Raw genomic sequence first — 25588 nt, forward strand, 5'->3', positions numbered from 1 at the left:
CAGTTTGCATTCTAACAGAGAAAAACAGACATTGTAATAGGTTATATCCTCAGAAATATGGCTAGGACTTATCTCTATGGTAAAGTATTGTTTTAATTATATATGAGAAATATATATACATACTTTTTAAAAAGCCAATCTATTTAAGAAGTGCGTAAAGTCAAATCATCTTTTAACTTTAGAAGGAAAAATTTATTGAAAACCATAGCAAATAAAGACCAATTTTGACTTTCTTCTGTGTGACATAAGCAGAAAGTATTTTAAAATATTTTTTCATTTCTGTATTTATTTATAAGATGATAAGGTAAAGTACAATTTTATAGTTTAATACTTATTCAACTTTATAGAAATGTGAGGATAAAAGACTATTTTGTCCTAAAATCCAAATACTATAATTAAAGGCCATAAATTAAGGCCTCACCTGACAAAATTATGAAGAAAATAAAGTTTATTGCATTTTCAGGCTTCTCCCACCCACAGCCACTCTCCAGGTGCCTTTTACCTTCACCTTACTCTAGGCAGCACCCTGGTAAAGTTGCTGTGGAAACGAGTAGGGCAATGTTAGTAGGGGTAAGCTGGCTTGTGGAGCCATGCAAGGAGGCATGAGAGGCAACATCAACTAGGTGAGTACAGGGTCTTGATTACTGGGCATAAAAGTTTGCATTTTATTCAACAGGCAATAAGAAACAATTTCTAGAGATGAGTAATGCTATACTCAGATACATCAGTTTTCCATGTTTTGAATTTAGCTCTTAAGTGTTCAACTTAATTGACTGGGTTAGTATCTTTTTTCTTTTAATTTTATTTATTTAATTTATTTTTATTTTTGTCTGCATTGGATCTTCGTTGCTGCGAGCGGGCTTTCTCTAATGGCGAGCGGGGGCTACTCTTGGTTGCGGTGCGCAGGCTTCTCATTGCGGTGGCTTCTCTTGTTGCGGAGCACGGGCTCTAGGCGCACGGGCTTCAGCAGTTGTGGCACGTGGGCTCAGTAGTTGTGGCGTGCGGGCTCTAGAGCACAGGCTCAGTAGTTGTGGCGCACGGGCTTAGTTGCTCCGTGGCATGTGGGATCTTCCCGGACTAGGGCTCGAACCCGTGTGCCCTGCATTGGCAGGCGGATTCTTAACCACTGCACCACCAGGGAAGCCCCTGGGTTAGTATCTTTTTTCACTTCTGAACCTACACCACCTCTTAGAAAAGAGAAAAGTTCTTGCTAACTTTAATTATAAATAAAAGCCAGTTGAGATAAATACGGAAAGTTTAATTGTATCATGCATAAAAATTACTTTTTATAAATTACTGAAATGTGCCCATGAAATGAATTTCACCTAAACTTACAAATCATTCTACCTACATTAATTTAAAAATTGTCATACTAACCTCCTTTATAGATAGGAAAATCAACTCTTTCTAACTAGTCATTAATTATCAGGAGACACCCAGTAGCTATATTGTCATTGTTAAGTATACAAACAAAGCCTTTTAATAGTTGGGTAGTGACTTATTTTAGTTATGATATTAGCCTTAAATTATTTTTTATAAAGTTATTTTTTGAACAAAATAAATATATGTTCAGAATCTCAGTATATTTAGTTTGGTCTTATTTCAGAATTACTTGTTACAGTATACTTCCCCTTTTCCCAGTAGTATCTAATTATTAAGGATTTTGAAAAGTCCATAGTTACTAAAAGCATATGTAGTCTTAACCGTAAAATGTGAATTGTTTTGATTAACATCCTTTTGTTGTGATTTATAGAAGGAAATTTTAATTCTGATGGATCATTCTTCTATTTTATTTTCACTCTAATGATCATTTTCTTCATCCTTTTCTTTTTTTTTTTGCCTACTTCTGTAAGAAGTTGATCAGTTCATGAACTAGGGCTTCAAAATTGGCGTATGTAGCAAGCAACGTATCTTCATTTCTTTTTAAAAACGCCTATTTTCTGTTGTTATTTATGACATAAGAAGTCTTGTGTGGCTTCAGTTTGCCAGTTTCTCAGCAATAGAGTAAGCCCAAAGCTGTGCTTTTTTTTTTTTTAATAATACTTAATATTTAAACTAATGGCATTGATTACCAGGGAGTTGGTTTATATTTTCATCTAATGATGTCCTGAACATTATAATAAAATAAGAAATGCATAAATATAAGTTAAATAATTATTTTGACAATATCTATAGCTCAAGGGAAGCAGTAAAAGGAAAAGGTCATTTCAGAAAATGTAGTCAATAAGTTAATTTGATATAAATCATATAAAGATGATTCAAGAATTAGATTATAAGTAAATAGTTGTTTTCTATTTTTCAATGTTATTTTGCCTCTCCATCACTAGACAAGGGCTGTATTTATTTATCTTTGAAATCCCAGCATAGTTTGTAGAACATGGTAGGCAATCAATAAATTTTTGCCAAAAGTATAAATAAATGAATGGAACTAGACCTGAACCTAATATTATTTTTTAAATTCCTGTGACATTATCAATGCTTGCTTCAAGTTGCAATCTAATACCGTGATAAAGCAAATGCGTCATCATACAATGTAGCTCACTATCTTCCTCAATGATTTATTATGCAGGTCATTTTTAGAATTAGGATCAGAGAACACAGATCTTTAAAGCCAGAAAACACCTTACAAAACCATTTGCATCAATCCCTTATTTTATAAATGAGAAAACAGGTCCAGAAAGGCAAAGAAAGTTTTAAATTGACTCCAAATTACACAGATTGTGGGAGCGCCAGGACTGAACCCTGGTCTTCTGGTTCCCAGGCCAGAGTTTCTTTTAATTACACCATGACAAGTGTCAGTGCCAAGAACTCTAGAATTCTGAGAGCTGGGTTTCAGTCTACTTTATTATGGTATTACTTAAGCCAAATAAATATATGTACTTCCTTGAATACTACTTTCCTCATTTCTAAAGAAGAGAGAGTAAATTTCATCAGACTTCAGAGTATGTTATGTAACTCAATGACATGTGACTTTATTCCATATATTATTATTGTTTATTGCTCTATGTTATTTATCAGCATTTAATTGTTTATTTCAATATAGCTATTTGGGATTATTTTATTTATTTAGTTCCCAATCTTCTAGGAACACTGAAAAACTATCAAGACCTGTTCTTACACATTTTACCTATGACCAGAACATTTGACCACAGGTATATAAGATGATTGTCAGTAATTTGAAATACTAGTGATAAGAGAATATGCTTTATTCTAATGGACATTTTAAATCTCATTGTACCTTCCACCAGAACTGTAGTTAAAGCATTATACTTAGAGATATAAATGTAAGTTATGAAAACTAGATTTATTCATTTATTCAGATGTCTAGACTTGTAGATGACTTTTCAGAGAATCTCTCTTAAGCTGCTATATTTCATATTATTCTTCAAAGCTGCTTCTCTGTTGTCATTATTGAAAGAATATGATTATATAATTATACTCTGTCAGATGAGGTAGGGGTTATTTTAGGCTCATACTGTATTAGCTGCAGACATTTTCTGATAAGAGGATACTGGGCATAATTATAGGGTAACATAACATTACATTTATCCATGACTTCAAGTGAAAACCATCCTTCATAAGTGTAAATACTATGGTTGAGTAAAATTTGATGTCTAACTGAATTCATAATTATAACTAAATTCAATTCATGGGTGTTGAAGGATGCTCATTAATGTGAAAAAAAACTGTTTAAGATGTTCTCTAACCATTTATTGTTAACCAGCATCATAACAAGGGAAATAGAAATTTCAGGAATGAATAAAATTTTAGTGTTTGTGAGTGTGGTTGTTAGTTCTGTAATGTGTTTTAGTAATTATGATAAAAGATCAGTGAAACCAGTCTGTTTGCTGTAAAGAATTTAGCTGTCCATTCAAAACAACTTAACTAGTGATGGCAGCTGGAAAGGTTTCAGGTTTAAATTCATAAGTAAACTTACAGACTTTTCATAGCTATAGGAAGAAACCCTCAATAAAAAAAAACACAAAAGACAAAAAAAAACTTATATTTGTTGTAGTCTCTAGCATCTCCTCAAATTTAGAACCAATGCACTATTGCTTTTTGATTCTTCATACCTGGTATTTTATTTTTAAAGTCATTTTCCCAAAGCTAATTGTTTTTCTGCTATGAACTTCTTCCTCTAAAATCTCTCTGAATGACAAGAGAATATGGTGTTCATGCAATATGTAAAATATAATTTAATTAATTTCTTTGCTTTTTTAAGCTTCTGGTTGATGAAAACTTTTGTCCAATGAGTTTTGTCCACATTGGTTTTGTTGTTAATAAATAACAGACTTCTCTACACAATGTGGAATAAATGCTTTGAAAGGAGATCGACTGTGTCTGTAGTTCCCAGGCATGTTTTACTGCCAGGATGTATTCAGCCAATAAAATGCTTATACTTACTTTATGGAGCACTGTGTGCTTTGGAAATGTTTCCATCCCAAACATTTAACCAGTGGTGATAAGACCATGGAAACTTTTAGTACCAAAATCTCCACTCCCTCTCCCTCGTCTTAGCAGAACAGAGGAGTTCTTCAGTGCCAAATCTACAAACTTACAATGTCTGTACTGAACTAAAAATATACTCATATCATGCATAATATTTCTTTTGTTTATCCACCTAAACTATTCATTATCTTGAAAAAAAAAGTCTAACAGAATCAATGAAAAGAAAATTTGTAGAATACTTGTTTGAGAATCTAATAACACATATAAATTTAGAAGTGCTGCCCGTTTATTTAGATACCACATTATCAAGTTATACCTACATTTATTTGTGCTTTAGATTCATAATGGAAATTTTCAAATGTATATTTGTCAGATCTTCTTTGTCGCATCTTAAATAGTCTGGCACCACGGTTACTGAGATGGGATAATTCTTCCAACATGATGTCTCTGGGGATGCTGACTTTTTTGCCCAGGTCCATGCCATCTACATCTGTAAAACAATATTCATGTGCATGAAAACCCCAAGATAAGCATTTTTAAATGCTTTGCTAAATTTCATAATTTATTGCCCGCTATATGCTAGAATAGTGACTAAAATATAGGCTCTTTACTCAGACTGCCTTGGGTTGAATCCTGGCTCTACTGCTTCCTAACTGTATGATCATAGATATGTTACTTATTTTTTGTAAACCTCAATTTCCTTATCTCCAAAGTGGGGCTAATAATAACACCTACTGCATAGGGTTGATATGAGGATTAAATAAAATGTTTCTTATCAAACACTTAGCATCATACCTGGCACATAGAAAGAGTGAATGAAAGTAAGCTAATGACACTATTAATTTAATCTTTCCTTATTTAGTGAGTTTTCAAACAACACTGCTCATAATTCTCTTCATAAGCTCTGTTTGACTCCCAACATTTTTCTGTATCAATTTTAGCAGTCTCTGTTACAAGAATGCCTACCCTTTGGCCCATGCACCCATTTTCCTATCTCTGTCAGAATGCTATTCATCCTGCATCTAGCACCAAGGAGCCTAACATAAAGTAGGTAGGTGATAAGCATTAAATGAACGAATCCTTCTCAATCTAACTTATGTGCCATTTCTGTCAATTCCTTCTCTGAAATCTCTATTCATACTTATTCATGCCTTTTCTGTATTCCCATAGCACTGAATCACAATTACTTGATTCCGTTTTACTTATTTTATGGCTTATATATTCTTTATGTTTTTGTCTTTGTGTCCCCCATGCCTTAAATATAGGAGATGTTCAGTAAACAACTGTTACTTTCTATTTCTAGTACTGAAGGACTTTTCTAAAATCCCAAAGAAATAAAACTCGTCCACTTGCTCCTTTAATCAGAAATATCTTTTTGTGTAACCCACAGAGTTCTTTTGCTACTGTAGACTGCTCTTAAGTGCAAAGAAGAAAAATTGGACCATTTGTAAAATAAATAATTATGCTGGTTGATTGGGACAGCATTTTCTGACGTAACAAATTAACCCTAATAATTAGGCTTTTGGAGGTCTTTAGGGATAAAATAATAAAATTACTTACAAATTTTCTCCCCATTTTGCCTTGAAAAAAAATCAATTTGTTTATATATTTTGATGTTACCCAGAGAGGAGCTCCACTAATTACAAAAATTATAATATCAAGACTTATGCTTCTGGGAAGATAGAATAGATCTACTTTTCCTTATACCTCTACTAAGTAAAACTAAAAATCCTGGACATTATGTATAAAATAAACATAAGAAGACTCTGGAAGTTGGAGGGAAGAAGGCAGACCAGCTAGGGACAACAAGGTCCTTCCTCAGGACCCAAGGAACAACAAGGTACTGAATTCTCTGGGTTTTCTTTTAGCCCCATATATCCCAGACTTGGAGCTGAAGATGCTATTAAGCCAGAAACACCAAAAGGTGCAGCCAAAAGCCTCCAATAAAAGATTGTTCTCACTAGCCAAGACCAGGAAAGGAGCAACCTAGAAAGACAGAAAAGTTTTAGACAATAGCTACTCTACTTCAGCCAAATACCACAGAAAAAACTTTGGCCTCACCCATATCAACAAAGTTCAAGTGGGGAGCCCAGAATTTTACCCTTGCGAGGCTGTAATGAGGTGCCCCAATGCTCCCATAAGGGTGGTATCAGAGGGGCTAAGGAGGAAGATGGGACTTTCATCCATGTCAGCCAGTAACAACCCTCCATCCCTGTAGTGTTAGTGGAGACCTGGTGGGGATTCTGAACTCCTACCCCCTCCTACTAGTAACTAAGTGACCCTCGTCAAGTTTCAGTGGGGGCCAACTGGGAAACCTTGACTTCCTACTTCCACCTGGCAGTGATGAGGTGGCACTCTCCTTCCCCTGCTGAAGCAGTGTCAGACTAGCATAGATAAAACAGAAGGCTTAAATAAGAGCAAGATTCTTAGAACATAATATGACAATATGCAGGCTCAAATTAAAAAATCAAAAAAAAAAAATCATTTGTCATACCAAGAATCAGGAAGATCTCAAACTGAAAGAAAAAAGATGCCAACATGAGGTGACTGAGGTATTAAAATTATATAACAAAGATTTTAAAGCAGCCATGATAAAAATACTTCAAAGAGCAATTACAAAGTTTCTAGAAACAAATGAAAGAATAGAAAATTTTAGCAAAGAAATAAAAAATCATGGCAGAGAAATAAAAGTTGTAAAGACCCAAATGGAAACATTAGAACTGAAAAATAAAATACCCAAAATAAGAAGTTCAGTGGATGGATTCAATAGCAGAATGGAGGGAATAAAGGAAAGAAATGGTGAACTGAGAGATAGAACAATGGAAATTACCCAATAATAACAACAGAGAAAAAAAAATAGACTGGGAAAAAAAAAAAAAAAAAGAAAGCCTTAGGGATTGGTGTGACTAGAACAAAAGATACAGCATTTGTATCACTGAAGTCCCAGAAGGAGAGGAGGCATGTGGGACTGGAAAAGTACACAAAGAAATAATGGCTGAAAACTTCCCAAATTTGGCAAGAGACATAAACCTACAGATTCAAGAAGCTAAAAGCATTCTGTAAAAGATAAATCTATAGAACTCTACAGCAAGACATATTATAAACTTCTAAAAACTAAAGACAAAGGGAAAATCTTGAAAGCAGCCAGAGAAAAATGACAACTTACCTATAGGGAGAAAAAAATGAGAATGACAGTGGATTTCTCATCAGAAATCATGAAGATCAGAAGGAAGTGGCACAAAAATGCTGAAAAAAAAGAAATGTCAACCCAGAATCTGATACCCGGTGAAAATATTCTTTAGAAATAATGGGGAAATTGAGACATCTTCAGATGAAGGAAAACTAGGAAATTTGTTGCCTGAAGACCTACCCTAAAAGAATGGTTCATGCTGTTACAACAAAATATCAAAGACTGGTGGCTTATAAACAACAGAAATATATTTCTTATAGGCCTGGAGGCTGGAAGTCTGAGATCTGGGTGTCAGCATAGTTGGTTCAGTTGAAATCATTCTTCTGAGTTGTAGACTGCCCACTTCTCACTGTGTTCTCACATGGTGGAAGGGACAAGAAAGCTCTCTTGGGCTTCTTTCATAAGGGCATTAATATCATTCACGAAGACCCCACCCTCATGGCCTAGTCACCTCCCAAAGGCCTCATCTCCTAATACCATCAGGGACATTAGGATTTCAATATTTGAATTCTGGGGGGCCACAAATATTCAGACCATAGCAAATAACTAAATTAAGTTCTTTAAACAAAAGGGAAACAATAAAATAAGGAACCTTAGAACATCGCAACAAAAAAAAGATTACAGTAAGCAAAAATGTGGGTAAATACAGTAAGCTTCCCTTCCCCTCTTGAGTTTTCTAAATTATGTTTGATCATAGAAGCAAAAATTATAAAACCCTCTGATATAAATATATGTAGGAAATAGTTAACACAATTATATTATAAACAGGGGAGGGTAAATAGACATGAAGGTAGGTAAGTTTTCTATACTTCCCTTGAACTGATAAAATGACAATATCTGTAGACTTTGATAAGTTAAGCATATATAATTAATAGAACAACTACCAAAAACTATACAAGTACACTTGAAAAACTATAGATAAATAAAAATGGAATTATGAAACATGTGCAAGTAATCCGTAGGAAGCTAGGAAAAAGAAAACAGAAGGGAAAAACAGAGACAACAAACAGAAAACAAAAAATAAAATGATAGACTTAAACTCTACTACATCAGTAGTAGAGCTTAAATAAAAATACTCTAAATACCCTAATTAAAGGATAGAGACTAGCAGACTGGATTGAAAAATATGACCCAAATATAAGCTGTCTAGAAGAAACTCACTTCAAGTAAGTGCCTTGAACAATATAGGCAAGTTGAAAGTAACAGGATAGAAAAAGATATCAAGCAAACATTAATCAATGGAAAGCAGAAGTGCTTATGTTAATTCCAAAGTGGACTAAGAGCAAAGGAAATTTCCAGAGACAGAGAACGTTATATAATGATTAAAGTGTCAATCCACCAAGAAGACCTAGAAATCCTAAATGTGTATGCACCAAAAAACAGAGCTGCAAATGGAGCAAAAATTAATAGAACTAAAAGGAGAAATAGATAAATCCACAATTAGAGTTGGAGACTTCAACATTCCTCTCTCAACAAGTGATAGGACAACAGAGAGAAAATCAACGAGGATATAAAAGAAATTAACAACACCATCAACCAGTAGGATATAATCCTACTGTTTATAAAATATTTATAAACAGTATAAAATATTCTACTGAACAACAATAGAACACACATTCTTTCCAAGTGCACATGGAGTATATACCAAGATAGACCAATATCTTGGACCATAAAATAAGCTTCAACAAATTTAAAAGAATCAAAATTATATACAGTATGATCGCTGATCACAATGGAATCACACTAGAAATGAGTAACAAAGAGTTTACAGAAAAATCTCCAAACATTTGGAAACTAAAAAAAATCACACTTCTAAACAATCTATGAGTCAAAGAAGAAGTCTCAAGGGAAATAAAAAATTCATTGAACTGAGTGAAATTAAAAATAGAGCATATCAAATTTATGGGGCACAGACAGTGCAGTGCTGAGAGGGACATTTATAGCACTAAATGCATACATTAAAAGAAAGAGGAAAAGTCTCAAATCTATACTATAAACCCAAAGCAAGCAGAAGGAAGAAAATAATAAAGATAAGAGTAGAAATTAAAAACAGAAAAACAATAGAGAAAAATCAGTTGAGCACAGAGTTGGCTTTTGAAAAGATCAGTAAAATTGACAAACCTCTAGCTAGACTGACACAGAAAAAAAGAAATGTAGAAGATACAAATTACCAGTACCAGGAACAAAATAGGGGATATCACTACAGCCACTGCAGATAGCAAATGGATAATAAGAGAATACTATGAACAACTCTACATGTAAATTCACATAAATTTGAAAACAGAAAAAATATGACCAATCCCTTGAAAAGCAGAAAGTAACACATCTCACCCAACATGAAGTAGATAATTTGATTAATCCTATAGCTATAAGGCAATTGAATTTATAATTTTAAAATCTCCCCAAAAAGATATCTTCAGACCTAGATGGTTTTACTGGAGAATTCTGCCAAACATTTAAAGAAGAATTAACGCCAATGCTACATAGTCTCTTCCTGAAAATAGAAGATGAAGGAACACTTCCCAATTAGTTTATTGCTAATATTACCTTGATAGCTAACAGAAACAACACACAAAAAAAGACGCTACAGATCAATATCCCTCATGCTTATAGAAGCAAAAATCTTTACCAAAATATTAGTAAATAGAATTCAACAATACATAAAAAGAATTCTATACCATGAACAAATGGGGTTTATTCCAGGGATACAAGATTGGTTCAATATTCAGAAATCAATGTATTCTACCATATTAAATGGCTAAAGAAAAAAAATCACATGATCATACCTTTGGGATCTAGGGCTGGACAAAGTGTTGTTAAACTTGACACCAAAAGCACAGTCCATAAAAGGAACGGTTGATAGATTAAGCAAAATTAAATACTTTTGCTCTGAGAAAGACTGTGTTAAGAGGATGAAAAAACAAACTACAGAGTAGGAAACAATATTTGCAAACCACATATTTGACAACAGACTAGAATATATAAAGAACTCTTAAAACTCACCAGTAAAAAAGCAAACAATCCAATTAGAACATGGGCAAAAGACAGAAGAGATATTTCACTGAAGAAGATATACAGATGGCAAATAAGCATAGGAAAAGATGTTCAACATTATTAGTCATTAGAGAGACGCAAATTAAAACCATGAGATATCACTATACACGTATCAGAATGGCCAAAATGAAAAATAGTGACAGCATCTAATGCTGGGGAGGGTGTGGAGAAACTGGATCACTCATACATCACTGCTGGAAATGTAAAATGGTACAGCCACCCTAGAAAATGATTTAATAGGCTCTGTTAAAAACTGAACATAGGACTACCAGCAATACTGGGCATTTATCCCAGTGAAATGAAAGCTTATCTTCATACAAAAACCTATACACAAATGGTCATAGCAGCTTTATTCTTAATAATAATAATAATAATAAAAGAAACAACTCAAATGTACTTTAATGAGTAGGTAAAAAGTTAAAAACACTGTGGTCCATCCAAAGCATGATACTCAGCAATAAAAACAAACTATTGAAACATAGCAACTGGATCTATCTCGAGGGAATTACACTGAGTGAAAAAAGCCAATCCCCAAAAGTTACATACTGTATGATTCCATTTTATAGCATCTTAAAATGAAAAGGTATATAACTATATATATATATATAAACGGGAGACATTAGTGATTGGTAGGACTCTCTTGACTGCATGAATATCAATATTCTGGGTGTGATATTGTACTATAGTTTTGCAAGATGTTGCTCTTATGGGAAACTGGGAAAAGGTACGTGGGATTGCTTTGTATTCTTTCTTACAACTGCATGTAAACTACATTTATCTCAAAATTAAAAGTTTAATAGAACTATCAAGCCATGAAAAGACATGAATGACCCTTAAATGTATATTGCTAAGTGAAAAAAGCCAGTCTGTAATGGCTACTGTATGACTCCAACTCTATGACATTCTGGAAAAGACAAAACCTTGGAAGACAGTAAAAGAATCACTGGCTGCCAAGGGGCTGTGCGGAGGGAGTGGCGATGAAGAGGTTGAGCACAGGGGAATCTTAGGGCAGTGAGACTCTTCTGTATGATACTGTAATGGCAGATGCATGACAGTGTGCATTCATGAAAACCCATAGGACAGTGCCACACAGTGTGAAACTATGTAAACTGTGGACTTGAGTTAATAATACTACGTCGATATTGGTTCGTCAGTCATAACGAGTATAACGCACTAATGCAAGATGGTAATAATAGGAGAAACTGTGTGTTGGCAAGAGAAGGGGTATATAGGAGCACTATACTATACTTTCTGTTTAGTTTTTCTGTAAACCTAAAACTGCTCTAAAAAATAAAGTCTATTATTAAAAAAATGTTCAATTTAAAAAATTTTCATAGCCCTTCCTAATGCAGTGCAGAGTGGCATTGTCTACTCTCTAAGGTGAAAAAAAAAAAAAAAATTCTGTGATTTACAGTCCCCAGGGTTGGCAGAAATAGCTTATGGAAGAGGAATGAAGGCGCACAGCAGGGTAGATGAGGGTATTTTACAGTTTCCCAGGATTTGTTTGCCAGCTCTGCTGAGTTCTACAGGGAATATTCACTATTGTTTATTTGCAAGTGTTTGGAGTCTCTGTTACTGTGTGCTAGCAACATGGAAGGAGGAGCTGGGTTATTTTTCAGTGTGTCTATGAATATATCCCTCAGTGTTCTAGAAAGTGTGACAGGAGTGGACTATTTCAGATTTTTGATTCTGGAATCAAAATAGCAAGTTCCCTTTAGATCACAAATGATCAAAAAGACACAATATGGCTTATAGTAATTTGATGCAATACTATGGGGTGGAGGGGAAATCTCCTTTAAATGCTTCTTAAAATAATTCAATTAGCAATGAAAGAGAGAGAAACAGAATAAAATAATAACACAGAAAATCGAAATCCATAGATTTTTTTGTCCATTAACCTTCTAGGAATACACATTCTATGTAATGTATTTATATATTACAAATAATGTTTTTAAACAAATTTTCTAATGGGACATTTTCAGGAAATAAAAATGCCCCAAAGCAGGCAGCCACTAGAAAATGCAAAGGCGACAGTCTTTATATTATAGCAATGGAATCTTTCTCTTTACAGTTAAGGCTACAAAGTTTTTTCATAAGGAAACCAAAACAGGGATGCAACTTTTCTCTTTCTCTCCTTTTCTGTTACCAATTTGAGTCATTATAAACAGTTAAATGAAAATAGAGGGGCTAGAAAAAGGAATAGCTTATTATTATGTTATTTTCTATAAGTTCTAAATTTCAAGCTATGGCATAAGTTTAATTTGGGGATCCCAAGACAAAAATTTGAGAAAATGTTTTTATCTGATTTTCCTCTTCCTAATGGCCCCCAGTATTAGCTGATTCCACCAATGTTTCTGAAATAACCACATGCCCTAAGTGAATTCCATCCCTCTGGCCACTTAGATTTACAATAGTTTTCTGGGGTATATTTGACAGGAATTAATTACCTTTGTGATTGATACAGGAACAGGTGTGTGACCTGACCTAGGCCAATGAGGCAAAATATCAGGACTTTTCTTTGTGTACATTGTGCCAAAGATACTTTCTTTTCCTGCTGCAGGTAAGCACGGATGTATATTGCCCAGGAAACTGTTGGTATGTACTTGATAAAATGATAGAGCCAGATGTGGGGTGAAGCTTACCCCAAGAAAATCAGAGCAGAGGGAGAAAGAAACCTGGTCCTTAATGGCATACTGGAGCTGCCAGATGAAGACTTACCAGATCACCTCTGAACTTTTCAGTTATGTGAGGCAATAAATTCCCTTTAGTTGGTTTCTGATTTTCTGCTATTTTCAACTAAAAGCATGCTAACTATGGTCATTCTCTTCAGATCTTCATCCCACTGATGTAGGTCCAAAAGTCTATTAAGATTGGAATCAAGAAAGAGTAAAGAAGAATAGCCTAGAAGCCCAGCAGTGGGGGCCTCGAAGAGGAAAGGAAAAAAAGAGAAGTGTAAAATATGGATATACCTCTGGCCAGACTCATTTGGGCTCATAAGAAACATTCGCTCCTTTTTAGCAAAACACAATAATCATCACCCAAGCTGCTACAAGGAGTAGATGTGCAGCAAGAGCCATGAGGAACTTACCTACCCTCAATAATCAGTTGGTACAATCCATTATTACTAGTAAATTTATACCACAAGAGAGGAGATATAAGAGACAAAAGGAAAGAGGAGAAGGAGGCACACAAAATAATTGACCAACTCTCAACCCTCTTTGCTTATTCTTCATACTTCCTTCTACTACCTTTAAGCCTAAATTTTCTCCCTCTTACTCTGTAAGTAACAGACAGTGAGTTAATAATTGGCTTTGAGTGACCATCTAAAGGTACTGTGGATCTCTGGGACCAGAAGCACTGCATGAGAAATCTAGTGGTGTCTGGAGCAGGCTTGTACTGGCTCACAAGAGTCAATTGATAAATTTTCAGAAATTCTGTGAGCCAGTAGTTAAACTCAGTGAACATAACCACTATTAAAATTAAATTATATAAACTTAATAAGTTATATTAAAAAGAAAGCAATAAATACTCAAAAATATCACTTTCTAAATGTTTTACTCCTTTTTGCTGTTATCTATGCTCTTGATGTTTTCTTATATCTATTATATCTGTATGGTGGAAATACTGTATAGTGTTGTATTACTACACATCTCTTCCCAACTCTGCATTCAGTTTCTCCTTGATGGTAGCTCAAAATTGGCCATGGCAAGAGTATTTATACCACAGAAATTGGCAAATTCTACAAACCAAGGCATTTTTCCCCCCAAAGAACCAGTTAAATATTCACTAGCATACTGATAGACATAGGAACATTTTAAGTCAATATATTTTGCATAAACAAACAAACAATAAAAGACATAAACTAAATTCTCCAAGGTTTTTTTTTCCCTTCCCTTCCAGTAGTTAAGTTTATGATGTAATTGGAGCTGGAGTTCCAGACCATCTGTGAGTTGGGAAGTCTAATGTATGAACACTTTCATTTACTTAAACTTTCAGAGTGAAAAGAATGGTGTCAACTGAGCAGATAGAATCCAAGTTCAGCTGTTCCCTGCCCTTTATTGCAAACCTCTGTGCAGGGTCTTAACAGTGTGTTTAATCTGGATGCCTGATAAATGATATAACTTATTCAGGGTTCATATCCTTGCCCTGATGGATTAGAAGGTTGTCTTTGTGGCATTAGATCATCTATTGAAAATAATATTGCCAGGCATGCTTTCCTGTTAATGTCGTTTATAGTGATCCAGAATTTTCCATTTATTCTTTAAAGATTTTATAGGACTTAATCTATTATAGTTTGCTACTATTTTAAGGAAATAATGATTATTTTGGAATAAATATCTAATTATAAAAAACTATTAAAATATAACTTTAGGGTCTTGACCATTATCAAATTAATTTCCACAAAAACCTCCACATTTTTCAATCTACTAGAAATATTAAATAATTGTAATCAATATTCTTTCTCAGTAAGGTCCTAAAATGTGCATTATTTTTGTAGCTAAATTAAGATTTAAAATCTTACATTAAAAAGTTCAAACTTTTGGTTTTTGAGTATACTTTCCTTCCACTTTAGCCATATTACTATGAGTACTGGAAAACAAATGGAAAATTGCATTTTATTGGGAGAGTATCAGTGATCTTTGAAAATGTGATCAATTCCTTTTTCAAACCTTTCTTCAATATGCAGTCTTATGAGCAGACACTGAATCTAAATTCCTCCAAAGGAAACATTTTTTTTCACATTTATTTCATAGGTTAACATTCTAAAACTTAGTCAACAAGGATTTATGTGTGCACGGGTAGTTCTGTATTTTTAATTTGTAATTTTGATCCTGCCAAAGTTACATATTTAGTTAGATCAGTGAATCCAATTCATAGTTTGTAAAGATACCCACTTACAAATAATAGTAGTAAGACAAAAGATCTTTTAAAACTGTTTCCCCATGATTCACTGGCAGCTGCAATTCTGGTAAAATGGGCAAAACCACAGAAAGGGAGATAACTGAAATTGATTTACTTTAGGGCGGTCCTATCAATTTACTTAAAAGCCTGATTGAAGCCAAGAGATTTTCTCTGCGCTTAACAGGACTCTTCTGCCTGTTTACAGACAGTTGGCCTGTGTGGACTGAATAATAGTCCATAAATATACATTATTGCATACTGCAACATGCATGTATACATATTATATAAAAGTTAATAGTCCAGACTGTGATTTTGAATAATACTTGAAAAGTCTACATTTGATTAAAAGTTTATTAGTAATTTTTAATAATTTTCTCTAGATTAAAAAGTTGATTTTGAAACTCATCTGGGATTCTATATTTTCCTATTTCATATCTCCTTGCCTTGATTTGAGTTCAAAAATTTACTGTTAATTAAAGTATTACCATTCAATAACTGTGTAAATCTATAAACATTTAAAAACTGAGATTACCAATGTATTGAATTATGCAAATTGAGTTACACAAACCAGTAATTCATCTAGTACTGTTTATAAGATGTATATCTAGAGCATATTAGAGTGAAAAAGGCAACAAAGAAATGATGTTCTTCATTCTTCTAGGATGATGGAATATGGCAAGAATTAAACATTGTAATTTCAACTTTGGTATAAATTGGAATTTAGCCTAGTTCTCTGCTGCTACTTTGCTGGAGAGCGTTATTAGAGGTTTAGAAATCTATGGCATGCTTAGAAAAATTCATGATTTCACAACATATTATTGCACACCAATTTTCAAAATAAAGCATGCTTTTTCTTCGGGTTATGAGAATGCTAATGTGAAATTTTAAACCAAAGAAAACTAACAAATTTGTACATTAAGCATTAGGTTAAGTTCTTTTTCTCCCCTAGACTTTTTACATTTGATCTGTGGTGTTTAAGTCCTTCCTGGTGTCCTCATTTTTATATTGATGACTTGATTAATTACAGTTTAAGATATGCTTATACAGGAAAAGTAAAAGGGGTCCTCACATTATCTTTCGTCTGAAAGTCAAGACATTATATCTGTGCTTTTCAAAGTGCCCCTGCAATTTGTGTTAATATTATCATTGCCTCTGTTATTGGTGGAAAAACTCAAATACACTGATGTTTGAGCACATAGCTCAATATATTAGAATCATGAAATTTTAGAATTAGACGACTCAACAGATCCAACCTCTTCATTTTCAGATGAGGAATCTGCTGTCTGGTCTGGAACTCAGGGCTCCTGGTACGATATCAACAACAGCACTCCATTTAGAACCTGGCTTCCTGTTTTCAGACCACAGACTAAACTCTTTTCCTGAAATCACAAAAACAATCTGCTCAGTCCTCTTCTGTGTGCTGGGAAAAGCTGTTCACCAGTCATGAGGGAAAAAACAAACAAACAAAAAACATACCAAAAAAGCCCTCACAGAGCCCAGGTGCGAAAACTGTAGGGTGACTGAAACAACTGTAGTCTTTCTATTTCTGAAGCTCTTCTTCTAAACTGTCAGCAATATCTGTGCTTAAGATCAGGGGACAGCATACTCCCAGTTCTTAGATAATTTTAATTCCTATTCCTTTTCCCCACCATTTCTGGACGGATGCCAGTTGCTCTAGAGTGCCTCTCCTTCTTCCATTCTCATTCCCCATTCTCTTTCTCTATAGACTTATTACTTCCTATTCTTTTATCCTTCCCTCTCTCTCTCTCTTCCTTCAGTAATCGAGTCTCAAATGAGTTACTGAGTGAGAGAGAAACATGATCACCACTGGAGAATATGTACAGCATCAGGAGTAAATAGCACAGGGCTGGTGGGCATGGAACCATTACATGCCATCTTTTCTTGCCTCCACAACTAATTCATGACAGATAATGGCAAAGTATTTTGGTGTTTTTGTCTTTTAGAATAGCACTTGTTAGACAGTAGCAAAATGGCTCTGATATTTCTGTTTAAAGCTTCTGGGTTTTGCATCACAGTAGTAACACAAAACAGCTACTAATCATCAGCTCTAACACTTTTAATATTGTTGTTGATGACCATGTTGATGATCATCATGATATGATGCTGAGGATGGTCTGTCTGAAGGTATAGAGCCTCAGTGTTAGGAGATACTTTTTATTAATTACTTATTGAGGGTGTAGTATATTTGCTTCTGGTACATAATTTGACACCAAATCATTATGGATCCATAATGAGTGAACAATTTGGCGTATAGTTAGTAGAGGCTGTGAGTTATCTACATTTTTACTCGTGCTATCCAGTTCTATGTATTTTAGTCTATATGGGTAGGATTTCTCAGTAATTCTTTGAGGTTATTTCTCCTTCAGATTCAATGAGTGCTCTGATGAAAAACTCTCCTTTTTGATTCTTATATTTTCCTACTGATCATCTCAAGGCTCACCAGCTATAGTCTCTCTCCCCACAGCAAGAACTGGACTGAACTCCTAGCTCAGGTTTAGAAGACAACTCATTTAGCCATCTCATTGTCACATTTCATTCTCCTCCGGGCTGAATGTTTTTGAAAAGTGATATAAAAAATAAATGAATTATAATACTGAAAAAAAAAATCTTGATGCACAAGGGGAGAAGGGAGTGGGAGAAGAACTTCGAATAGCTTCTCTGTTCATTTTTATAGAGGACAATCCAGTCCAAATTTTACTTATTTAGTCTTAGAATTAAGATCAAAAGAGTTGCATGCTTTGTCTTAAATTATCCAGGTTTTTGTTGGTGTGAAGTGTTTGAAAGTTTGGAGAATTATTCCCAGAAAGGTTTCTCTGCAGTCCATGTCTCATTTCTGCCTCCTTAGAAAAAATGATACTCCCCTAGCTCCAGATCTCTAAACACTATGTCATATACAAATAGTAAAGTTCCATGTAAGATGTCAGAGGAAATAAAAGAGGGAAATTATTTAAACTGCTTCCTAAAGTACTGCAGCTGTTTTATCTGAGATGAGTTAAGAAAGAAGTCTGTGATTATCCCTGTTATCTGTAGTACTTGACCTCCAAACAAAGGCAGAGCATGTGACTCCATTTAAGGGACTGGAAATCTTCCCGTGACTTGGGAGGGAGGGCTTCAGCAGACTTTACATGGCCAGGACCTGTTGGTGGTGAGATTATAGTCTTGAGGGGTTTTTTCCCCTTGAGATATAATTGTACTTTTTCTTTATATTTCATAAAAAACCAAAAGTTATGTTATAAAAAAAGGAAAAAGATACTCTTATAGGTCTATGTCAGAAATAGGAGAGTAGAATCCAACACATGATTTAAACTGGGAATACATTAAAACGATGGATTAATGTATGATTATGATGCAATTAGAAAATGATAACTTATCCCAAGCCTAGTTTTAAGATAAATAATTTAGTCTCAAACTCAAGTGATTATCTGATTTTTTCCTTATTGATCAAGGAAACTATTAAAACAATTTCAAGTAAACTACATGAAGCAGGAAATACAAAGAAGCACAAAAATTTAAAAGAAGCCTGAATTTTGGAACCTTGCATTGGTACAAATTTAGTTCTGGTGTCTGATTCAGAATTATTTTCACTTTATTCCAAACTAGTTTGACATCATAGTAAAACATGGGTCTAAATTGAATCCAGTATGGTGAGTTTGTATTGGAAAAAATAGAAAACAAAACTTAATAACAGAACCCTTTAGATATGACTGCATTGTGGGGGGAAGCATCTAACACAGTCTCTGATTGGTTCTATTCAGCTTGCTTTATGGAAGGTGAAATATGAAAATGCTATACTTATGCCTGTTCCCAGCTACCTGGTGAAAGATCTCATTGCTGTAGGTCTTAGTATTGTTCAGGTAAAAGGTCACATTCCTTGTTAATAGAAGGGAAATAAGGAGGTGCCCTGAAAACTCCACAAATATATTCTGGAATGGCTCAAATCAGCCCTTAAAACGATCTAGATATTCTACTTATTAACTTTTAAAATTGATGCTATCCTTTGCTCAATTTCCTTTATAACAATCAAAGTTGAATTTCCTTTATAACAATCAAAATGCAATGTATAAAGCATTACTTTCTAGAGTGTTTTGCTAGAACTTAGAGAAGAGAGTGGAATATCATCTTGCATCTAATTTATATTAAAATTTTTTTGAGTTATATGCTTGAGACTATAAGAAATCTATATTTTCCTAGAAATTATAAATAGAAGTAGATTTCCACACAGAATATCTCGGTAAATCAGTTACTAAATATGAAGACTGGTTTCAGGGTTAAAGAAGTTCACAATGAATATGAATTCCAATTTAACACCTTTTTAAAAAAAAAAAAAGGACGCTAGAACAGATTTTGAATGATTTATGTAATATAAGGTAAAAGAAATCAAGATAGATCTTGTGGGATGGACAATGAAGACAAGATTGTATGAGACCTGTCCAAAAAAGAGAAAAAAAGATCTGAGAGTGGTGATATTAACTTATAACGTGAAATGTGAAAGGCAAGCCAAGTAGAATGTACATCAGCTGTCAGATTGCTTCATTCCTTTAGAGCAGTTGTTCATCTGAAAATAGCTTTCAAATGAGAAAGGATGACTACAAAAGGATTAGTTACCATAGGCTTTTATACACCCCCTAGAGCTCCAGGTTTGTTATGACAGAATAGCAAGAATTTAAAGGAAGTAAACTATAGAATATTAAATAACATCAGGAAGGGTCTACATTAATGCTGAGCTATATTATTGCTGTGAAGGGTTTTCACTGATACCATTTCCATGGATTTCCTTCATGATGGCTGATGCTTGCTGTTTCCTCTGCTTCACCATGGTATTATGTGATAGCATGATTTTTTTGTTCCCTGTGAAAAATAAAGGAACATTATTGAGGCAATGTCAGGAACTCATTTGGAGTGTTTTATAATCATCCTTTTGAAAGACAGCATCTTTGTTCTTTATTAAGAGTTTATTATTGCTTTCTACTGAAAGACTTTAATACCGTTCCTTGTCTGGTGACAGAGCATGCTATTCATTGACAGGCAATGTCACAGTGAACAGAGGCTGTTTCTCAGAGTTTCCGGCCCAGTCTTATCTATATACTAGTACAATGATTATTGGGCAATGAGAAACAATGAAAGAGCTGGCCTCCTTTCCCCTTCCTCTCTCTTTTCCACAGTTTATTTTAATCTGTCATTGTTTCCTTACTGGCCTTAATTTGTACCAACATCACAGTACAGCAATTCCAGCAAATTGTAAGAATGAAGAAAGGATGCCAGATTAAACCAGAACTCTTTGGTGGTAGTATTTTAATATTGGCATCAACAGCTGTCCTTTAAAGCAAAGAAAGCCCATTAATGAGTCACAACTCTGAACTTCCTTGGACAACTGACTAATAGAACATTTTAGGAAACAATATACTTACCTTGCTCTTAGACCGTGCTTTTCAGAAAGGATGAATCCTGATTTGTGGAGGAAAGACTGGAGATGGAATATGGATGGCACTTGGGCCTGAAGGTTTTTATCCTTGAGCCTGGGATAGCATGGTCCCTAGCTCTGACTCAAACTGGGGACTGAGCCTTTCTGAAGAGACTGGCATCCAGCTGACATCAACTGACTATATATAGCACCAAATACTTCAGCTACTCATATCTTCCTGGCAAAAGGGAGGAACCAAGAAAGATTAGGTTCTCTCCATTGTGTTTCTAGTTTGTGAGATGGTTAAATGAACATACAGAAGGTTTTTATGGAGTACCTTCTGTTTGAAGAGATACTAGCCAAAAAAGATTTTTAAAACTTTTTAAGATGTAGCCCTTATATTACATCTTAATTGAGGTGGCAAAAGATACACATTGAATACGTGAATTAGAACAGAATGATAGATTATTAACAATTAACATGAAAGTATTGACCATAATATCTAAGGAGTTTCAAGAAGAAAGAAAGCAATATGGGGCAGATCAATAGTGCCATCCCTTAAGCAAGAGTGAGAACCTATAGTAAGTTCAGAAAAATGGGTTATATTTGAATGGCGAAGTGGGGGAGCATTTTGTAATGGGCCTTAGAGGTTGAGCCTTGAAGCTATCTGAGTAAAAGCTTAGAATCATAGCTGGGTCATGAGTCTTTCTGAAGAGACCCTGTAGAGAACAGTGCCTGCAAAGTTGACTGATCTCTGCAAGGTCTGGAGTCAAGGATTTCTGTTTGGGAATCAGGATAAGAGGTTGGGAACGTAGGCCATGTTGGCCTCCTTGCTGGTCTTTGAACACAGAAGCATGTTCCCTCCCATATCCAGGCTTTGGCTCTTACTATTTCCCACTTCCTGGAACATGCTCTCCCCCTACCACTTGGCTTACTCATGCATTCAGGACTCCCCCCAACTGTTGATTCCTCATAAAGTCCTTCCCCAGTCACCCTGTCTAAAATATCACATGGTGCCACACTCTAGTCCCTTACTCTGCTTTATTTTTAAAATATTTTTGTATTAGTTAAGATTAAAGTAGAATGGGAGTGACAGAAAACCCTAAAAACAGAAATTTCAAAAAGATGGAAGTTTGTTTTTCTCACATAAACTTTGTCCAGAGGTAAATAATCTAGGGTTCGTGTGATTGACATAATTATCAGGGGCGCAGTCACCTCTAACATTTTGCTCCATTGTCCCTAAAATGCAGACCCTTGGGCTTAAATGACTGCTTCAGCTCTAGTCAGCATGCTCTTATTTCAGTCAGCAGGAAAAAGAAAAAGTAATGAGAAAGGCAGCAGGAAAAAGAAAAAGAAAAAGTAATGAAGGTCTCCTTCAAACATGTCCTGATATTGCTCAGATCTCTCTTGTTTACATCCCTTTGGCAGAACTTAGTCACATAGCCAAATACAGCTCAAGAGAGGTTGGAAAATGTAGATTTTATTCTGGGTGGCCACTCCCAGTTAAATTCAGAGATTAATTTACTGACAAAGAAGATAATGATTACTGGGTGACAGCTCTCAGTTTTTGCCACAAGGACATAACACTATTTTATCTATACCTACATCTATATCTATTTGTCTAGCTAGCTAGCTAGCTGGCTGTCATCCATCTATCAATCTATCTCTATCATCTATCTGGTATCTCTTTTTCCTATTAAAATATGAACTTCATAAAGACTTAGGCTTTATATCTTCAGCAGCAAGAATTGTGTCTAGTATATTGGCAGACATTCAATATTCATTAAATGACTGAATAAATGAGTGGGTTGGAGATTGTGGAATGCATGAGTTGGGAATTCTTTTCCTGTTATGTCAAACACTTGGGAGGAAATAGAATTGTAATAAACAGTCCATTGAGTATAAGATGATGGTGGCTACTTAAGGGAGAAGTTGTTTTATATGCGACCAAAATAAGTGCCTGATAATAGGATTGACAGTTCAAGGTAGTAAATGGTAGGTGTAAGCTAACCTGTTGCAACTGCTTCTAAGTAAAAGTTTGCATTGAAGTTATTAATTAGGTACCAGTGAGAAACATTTAGCCGAGCCAATGAATTTAAGTTCCCTCTCAAGATCTCTAAATTGCTTTTATATTCCTGGCTTAAGCATTTACAGTGGTGTGCTATTAGTAAAGTCTCTCAAACTCTTAGTTTTTTCGTCTGTAAGATGGAGGTTACAGTATCTACCACATAGAACCATGGACATTTTACATGTAACAATTTTAGAAATTCTTGTTACTTAATAAAAGTTTAGTAAGTGTTAATTTTTCCTTTTACTATTTTATTCCTGCAATATGGAAGAATTTAGAACCTTAGAATAATCAACTGCATTATTCAGTAAAAAATTAAAATATATTCAGAAAGACCATTTTCCTATTTGGTCACCTTTATATGTTTCCAATTTTGTGTTATATACAGTTCTATAGGTTGAAATGGTGTCTTCGAAAGACAATAATTGTTATGTTGATTTTGGTTTCCAAAATGAAAGATTATTTTTAAAGATTTTTAAAGTTTTGAAGAATATAATAACTTACTTGTTTTTGTTTATTTCTGAATTATACCAAAAATTGTTTTGCCTTATATTTTAAGCTCATTTATACACATTTCTGATGGCTTTCTGGTTTTTGAGTTATTATTTGTTCTCAAAAGAAGAAAGAATTAGTCAGTGGTATCATAGCTTTAAAACAATGTATACTATCCATTTGCTTCATGACACAACAGCTAAATTTTTTTTTTAACATTTATTTATTTTTGGCTGCGTTGGGTCTTCGTTGCTGCGCACGGGCTTTCTCTAGTTGCGGCGGCGGAGGCTACTCTTCGTTGTGGTGCGCGGGCTTCTCATTGCAGTGGCTTCTCTTGTTATGGAGCACAGGCTCTAGGCACGCAGGCTTCAGTAGTTGTAGCGCACGGGCTCAGTAGTTGTGGCTCGCGGACTCTAGAGCGCAGGCTTCAGTAATTGTGGCGCACGGTCTCAGTAGTTGTGGCTCACGAGCTTAGTTGCTCCGCGGCATGTGGGATCTTCCCCGACCAGGGCTCGAACCTGTGTCCCCTGCATTGGCAGGCGGATTCTTAACCACTGCGCCACCAGGGAAGTCCCAACAGCTAAATTTTAAAAAGAACTTTAATGGTTATTATACAGCATTTTCAGATGGTCCATTCTGAAAGTCAGTGCCTTTCAATTTTAAATCAAGTCGCAGTTAATATATTTCTGTTTCATCTACACAGAGGTCTGGCTCTAGATTAAACTCCCCTCCAGTTTGTCATGTTGCAGTCTTTCTTTGGCTGCAGCCCCCACCCTCGCACCTCTAAGACCCAGGACTGCCCTCCTCCCTGTGTCCTCCCCACACCCACACATCCTGTACACTAGAGAAGAATCTCTCCTACCCCCAGGGTCTCAGTACCTACACTGGTCCTACTAATCATCCTGTCCTTGAAGGGTCTCCCTAACCCCAAATGAAACAGAGTAGGACTTTATTTTCCCCCCAAGGCCCTAAGTATTTTAAACTAATTGGTGCTAAAGATAATGACAGGACCTTTTACTGTAGGCAGAATAATGGGATTCTAATGGTGGAACCTGGTGCCTTAGGAGGCTGGTGAGGATGAAGTTTTTGGCAGAGCTTTTCAACACCCCTATAACCAAATCATTTCCATTTCTGGGCCTGCCGCAGTTGCATTTCCAACTCTTTTACCACTTGCTAAAAGAGAAAAAAAGATTAAATAAGGTGAATTTTACTGCCAATAAACCACCTAACAAAAATCCACACCATTAGGACCCATGAAAGGCAACTTCATTCAGCCAGTGGTAAACATGAGCCCTTTAGCCAAGTGGTAAACAATGTCTACATTGATCTTCCTCTGACTGAGCACTTGTTTTTTAATCCTGTGTTTCTCCTTGTCCCATTTTGAGTCTATATTAGGTGACTGTGGGCAGTTGGAGATTAGGGCAGGATCCGGGGGGCCCAGGATGTAGGGACTGACCGTCTGCTAGGTGGGCAGACAGCACATTACCATTACTGAGGCTCAGTTCTGGATTATTGCACGCAGAATCCAAACAGGGCAGCTCCCAGGCTACTGCTGAATGACATATCTGAGAGGACTATCAGTTCTTTACCAGCCTTCAGGGCCTTAGATATGGTGGTAACCCTGGGAGGAAAGAATCTGCTTGAAAGGATAAAAAAAGGTGTAAAAACTCACAGCTGATGAGGCTGTCTATGGAAGCATGGGCTTTGGTTTGTGCACAAAGCCTTTGCATTCTCCTTAATAGCTAATTGCCATGCCTTCCATGGTTTCTGTTTTCCTATATTGAATAAAGTCCAGCTTACAATTGATCTCCTTACCATCCCATAGCAAAGGCAGAATAGTTATATGCAGAGCTGTGGTGATTATCCTACTGGCCAAAGTGAGATAGTACAAGACAGATAGAGACCTAAAGGCACCAACTAATAGTAAACAGAACTATTACAGCCACTATTTAGTTACTGTTTGCTAGGCAGTTCCTTTGTTTTGCAGATGAGGAAATTGAGGTCCTGAGAG

General features: G+C 35.2%; 1 protein-coding gene across 1 annotated transcript in view; it reads right to left on the reverse strand.

The window, feature by feature from the left end:
- The window catches only part of MYOZ2 (myozenin 2), a 33972-nt gene extending 13522 nt beyond the window's left edge, over window positions 1–20450 (reverse strand). The window contains exons 1-2 of the mRNA XM_061192030.1: window positions 20375–20450; window positions 4770–4939 (exon numbers count right to left, since the gene is read on the reverse strand). Coding sequence (XP_061048013.1) covers window positions 4770–4939; window positions 20375–20450 — 246 coding nt within the window. The remainder of the gene's footprint in view (window positions 1–4769; window positions 4940–20374) is intronic.
- Between the last annotated feature and the right edge of the window lie 5138 nt (window positions 20451–25588).

The sequence above is a fragment of the Eubalaena glacialis genome, chromosome 5, assembly GCF_028564815.1.
Source record: "Eubalaena glacialis isolate mEubGla1 chromosome 5, mEubGla1.1.hap2.+ XY, whole genome shotgun sequence".
Taxonomy (NCBI): Eukaryota; Metazoa; Chordata; class Mammalia; order Artiodactyla; family Balaenidae; genus Eubalaena; species Eubalaena glacialis.